This window comes from Colobus angolensis, unplaced genomic scaffold, assembly GCF_000951035.1.
Source record: "Colobus angolensis palliatus isolate OR3802 unplaced genomic scaffold, Cang.pa_1.0 Scaffold519, whole genome shotgun sequence".
In the NCBI taxonomy this organism is placed as follows: Eukaryota; Metazoa; Chordata; class Mammalia; order Primates; family Cercopithecidae; genus Colobus; species Colobus angolensis.
This window is the reverse complement of record NW_012118699.1, coordinates 411,879-416,310: the sequence shown is the minus strand read 5'-3', so window position 1 is coordinate 416,310 and position 4,432 is coordinate 411,879. Positions and strand designations below refer to the sequence as shown.

At 42.4% G+C, this 4,432-nt stretch overlaps 1 protein-coding gene across 1 annotated transcript in view; it reads right to left on the bottom strand.

Moving 5' to 3' along the window:
- Positions 1-2,199: 2,199 nt before the first annotated feature.
- The window catches only part of LOC105525094 (putative V-set and immunoglobulin domain-containing-like protein IGHV4OR15-8), a 26,437-nt gene continuing 24,204 nt past the window's right edge, over positions 2,200-4,432 (bottom strand). Inside the window, exon 4 of the mRNA XM_011960621.1 lies at positions 2,200-2,209. Coding sequence (XP_011816011.1) covers positions 2,208-2,209 — 2 coding nt within the window. The 3' untranslated portion in view covers positions 2,200-2,207. The remainder of the gene's footprint in view (positions 2,210-4,432) is intronic.

The window sequence follows — 4,432 nt, the reverse complement described above, 5'->3', positions numbered from 1 at the left end:
TTAATTTTTAACATGAAAAAAACCCAAACTTAGATTTCTATGACTATATAAGTTAATAATCTGTTTTAAAACTTTATAGTCACATACACAAAAAAACACCCACACTCAGCAATGAAACATATATGAGCACAGGCAAAAGTGAACACATTTCTGAATACCAAAGCAACATACCTTTGTTTCTGTATTATTCTAATTAATTAATTGATTTAAATTTATTTGTATTTATATTTGAGGGTTTAGTGCAAAATAATATTCTTCTATGAATGTCTGTATATTCCAATATCAATTATGAAATATATGTAAATGTATGTTTTAGTAAAAACACATTGTGTAATTTTATTACACAATCTGTGTTGAAATAACGTATTTTGAAAAATGTGTCAGTGTTTTCCAATTTAAATAACATTTAAATATTAAAGTAAAATAAAATATTAAGTATTAAATTTAAAAGATAGCGTTTTGCAATTTAAATAATGTTTTTTCTGCAATTGTTTTACATGAATTTTTAACATAAACTCTATATGTTGCTTATTTTATGATATTCCTGGATGCTAGAGAATATCCATAAATATAGAACTAAAGTCACCCCAGGATTCCCAGGATTCACTCACAATGGCAGCTTGCTAGACGGTGGTCAGAAAGTGTGCAAAGACAATAGGGATTTGGGCTTTATCATCAAAGCTGTAGTGAGTTCCAGGGCTGAGCACACAGAGGGACACAGAAGCTGCAGAGCCCACTCTGGGGTACTTAGAGAAGGGGGAATGGGATGGGGTGATGTCTGCAGGACCCTGGAAAAGGGTGAGGAGAGCAGGGATTCTTCAGGTAGATGAGCATATTCTAAGGACTGTTACCTTCCCATACTTGGGTGACTTCAGTGATCATGAAGGGAAGGGAACTGATTCACCAGACATGGATGAGACAAAGTAAATGGACTTGCCGATTCCTTGAGCGGAAACTGAGGAATATAAAAGGTGTGAACAGAAGAAGGGAAGGTAGAGAAACAGACTGAGGGGCAGAACTCCAGGAACCACCAAAGTGGAGGACAGAAGCCCTTAAAGTGATGTTTCATCTCCATAAACAGCAGATGAAAGGGAAATAAACTCAACACATTCATATGCTGAGTTATTGGTAGAAAAGTATTTAAAATAATGTGACTGACACACTGCAGGAAACAGAAATCTGTTTGTGGAAGTAGTTTAAGGTAAACATACACAATTTCTTCATTTTAAAATTTACTTAGATATTATTGCTAGTATTATTATAAAAATATAAAGAATTGAATTATGGTTCTAAGGTAAGATTTTGTAGAGGAGAGAAACATGCATTCCAAGAAATAAATGGCAAGAGATCCTGGGAAGACTTTTGTTTCACCAGGTGAGAAATTACAAAGCCTAAAAAAAGAAACACACCATCCCCAATCTCTTGATAGGGAGCCACTTCCCAAGAGAACCCTTGAGTCCTGAGTGTCCCCTTGTGTCCTGAGCGCCCCCTGGTGGTTCTGAGCGTTCCCTGCTATCTTGAGCTAACCCTGGTGTCCTGAGGTCTGCCTTATAGTCCTGAGCGCCCCCTGGTGGTTCTGAGAGCCTCCTGGTGTCCTGAGCGAGCTGTTGTCCTGGGCATCCCTGGTGGTTATGATCGACCCTTGGTGTCCTGAGCGCCCCCTGGTGGTTCTGAGAGTCCCCTGGTGTCCTGAGCGCCCCCTGGTGTCCTGAGCATCCACTGCTGGTTGTCAGCATCCCCTGGTGTCCTGGGCGCCCCCTGGTGGTCCTGAACATCCCCCAGTGTCCTGAGCGCTCCCTGGTGGTCATGATCGTCCCCTTTTGTCTTGAGCGCCCCCTGGTGGTTCCGAGCGTCCTCTGGTGTCCTTAGCATCTGCTTGTGTCCTGAGCGCCCCCTGGTGGTTCTGACCGTTCCCTGCTATCTTGAGCTAACCCTGGTGTCCTGAGCACTGCCTTGTAGTCCTGAGCGCCCCCTGGTGGTTCTGAGAGCCTCCTGGTGCCCTGAGCAAGCTGTTGTCCTGAGCACCCCTGGTGGTTATGATCGGCTCTTGGTGTCCTGATGCCCTGTGATGGTTCTGAGAGTCCCCTGGTGTCCTGAGCGTACCCTAGTGCCTGAGCACCCCCTGCTGGTTGTCAGCGCCCCCTGGTGGTTCTGAACATCCCCCAGTGTCCTGAGCGCCCCCTGGTGGTTCTGGACATCCCCCAGTGTCCTGAGCGCCCCCTGGTGGTTATGATCGTCCCGTGTGTCTTGAGCGCCCCCTGGTGGTTCTGAGCATCCCCTGGTGTCCTGAGCATCCCCTGGTGTCCTAAGCACCCTCTGGTGGCTCTGAGTGACCCCTTGTGTTCTGAGCGCTCCTTAGTGGGTCCTAAGCGCCTCCTGGTCTTTCATAAGCCCTCCCTGGCATCCGCATTGCCAAGACTAGCTCCGTCGGGGATACCCAGTGGCACTAGACGAATTAAAGACACACACACAGAAATATAGAGGTGTGAAGTGGGCAATCAGGTGTCTCACAGCTTTCAGAGCTGAGAGCCCAGAACAGAGATTTACCCATGAATTTATTAACAGCAAGCTAGTCATTAGCATTGTTTCTATAGATTTTAAATTAACTAAAAGTATCCCTTCTGGGAAACAAAGGGATGGGCTGAATTACAGGAATGGGTTGGGCTAGTTAACTGCAGCAGGAGCATGTCCTTAAGGCACAGATCACTCATGCTGTTGTTTGTGGCTTAAGAATGCCTTTGAGGGGTTTTCTGTCCTGGGCAGGCCAGGTCAGGTGTTCCTTGCTCTCATTCCAGTAAACCCACAACCTTCCACTATGGGCTTTATAGCCATCATGAACATGTTACAGTGCTGCAGAGATTTTGTTTATGGCAGGTTTTAGGGCCAGTTTATGGCCTTATTTTGGTGGGCTTCTTCCCAACACATCCCCCTTCTTTGATGTGCAAATTGATAAAGGCAAAGGCAGCTTTGTCACGGTGAACTTCTTCTCACAGGAGTCAAGAGCCACATCTGCAGACTATGCAAAGACAAACAACACAGATTAAAAGCACAATTGTCATTGAAATCACAGAGTTTCCAAGTGTTTTTATCCATTTTAATGGGTTACTAGCTGCTAATTTGTCTGTAACTCCTTTAAGTACCCCAGTTCCTGGCATTAAGGTCAGGTGTGCCTGGGATGCTATACATATTTGTTCTTTAATTTTGCAATATGCAAAGACAAGTTTGTAGAGTGCCTTTCTAGGTGCTTTTTTAATATTTCCCAAATTTTGATCTTATTAGGAGCTATTAATTGTTTCCACAAATCCTTACGTTTAGTTCCTACAAGGAGCCATATCATTTGAGGTTGAGGTGCTACTACACCACCATGGCTCCAGATAATAGGAACTTTTGCTGTACTTCTTATCATTTCTACCATCTGACCGTTTTGTTGAGACCAGCTGAACACAGTGTGGCCATGGCATGAAGACTGAGAGGTGCAATTTAAGCTAAACATCCCTTTAGGTGACCAATTAATAATGATTCCATAGGAATCATTGTGCAACACCTGTGCCTGTTCTGCAATGCAATCTTCCTAGTGAAAAGACAACTACAGACTTGGAGAATACACTTCCAAATCACATATTTCTTAAATAGCTTTATGTTAACTTGGTACATGAATTTTATATTGGGTATGTAAGGAAGCAAACAACTGATCAAAAGAAAACAGTTACATTAAAAATGAGCAGAATATCAAAATAGACACTTCATCATAATTATATAATAATTAAATATAAAATTTTAATTAGAGACGTGCATTTAAACAACAATGGGATACTACTAATAATCTAGTAGAATGGTTAAAATACACAATATTCATAGTGCCAAATGGCAATAAGGATGAGGAAGAACCGAGATCTATCATGCATTACTGGCATGAGCCCCAAATCATAACTGCACACTATGGAAAACATTAAAACATTTTGATATTTCATATAATAGAGGCAAATGGAGAGATAAAATGTGATCTCGCAGCTGTGTTCCAAAATATTTACAACATGGATTCAAAAACTCATGCTCACACTAATATCTTCAGAGCAATTCCTATATCAGTTTTATTTATTTGACTGTTTTCTACTCCTTGCATTTCGCTTACAGAGTAAATATTGTACAGAAAATTTCTTAAATAATTAGAGTGCATACACATTTCTATTGTTCATTTTCTTCAATGACTTAACCTCACTTTCTAAGAAAGTCTGCAATCAAATAATCCCTGTCATCTCTTCATGCCCAGCACCACTGCCCCCTCCCTCAGGCCCTCAGACTCTCTCAGGCTGTGGGTTTTCACACTGTGTGTTGTGCAGAGTAATACACGGCCGTGTCCTCAGATCTCAGGCTGTTCAGCTCCGTGTAGGCTGTGCTCTTGGACGTGTCCCTGGTCATAGTGAGTCTGCCC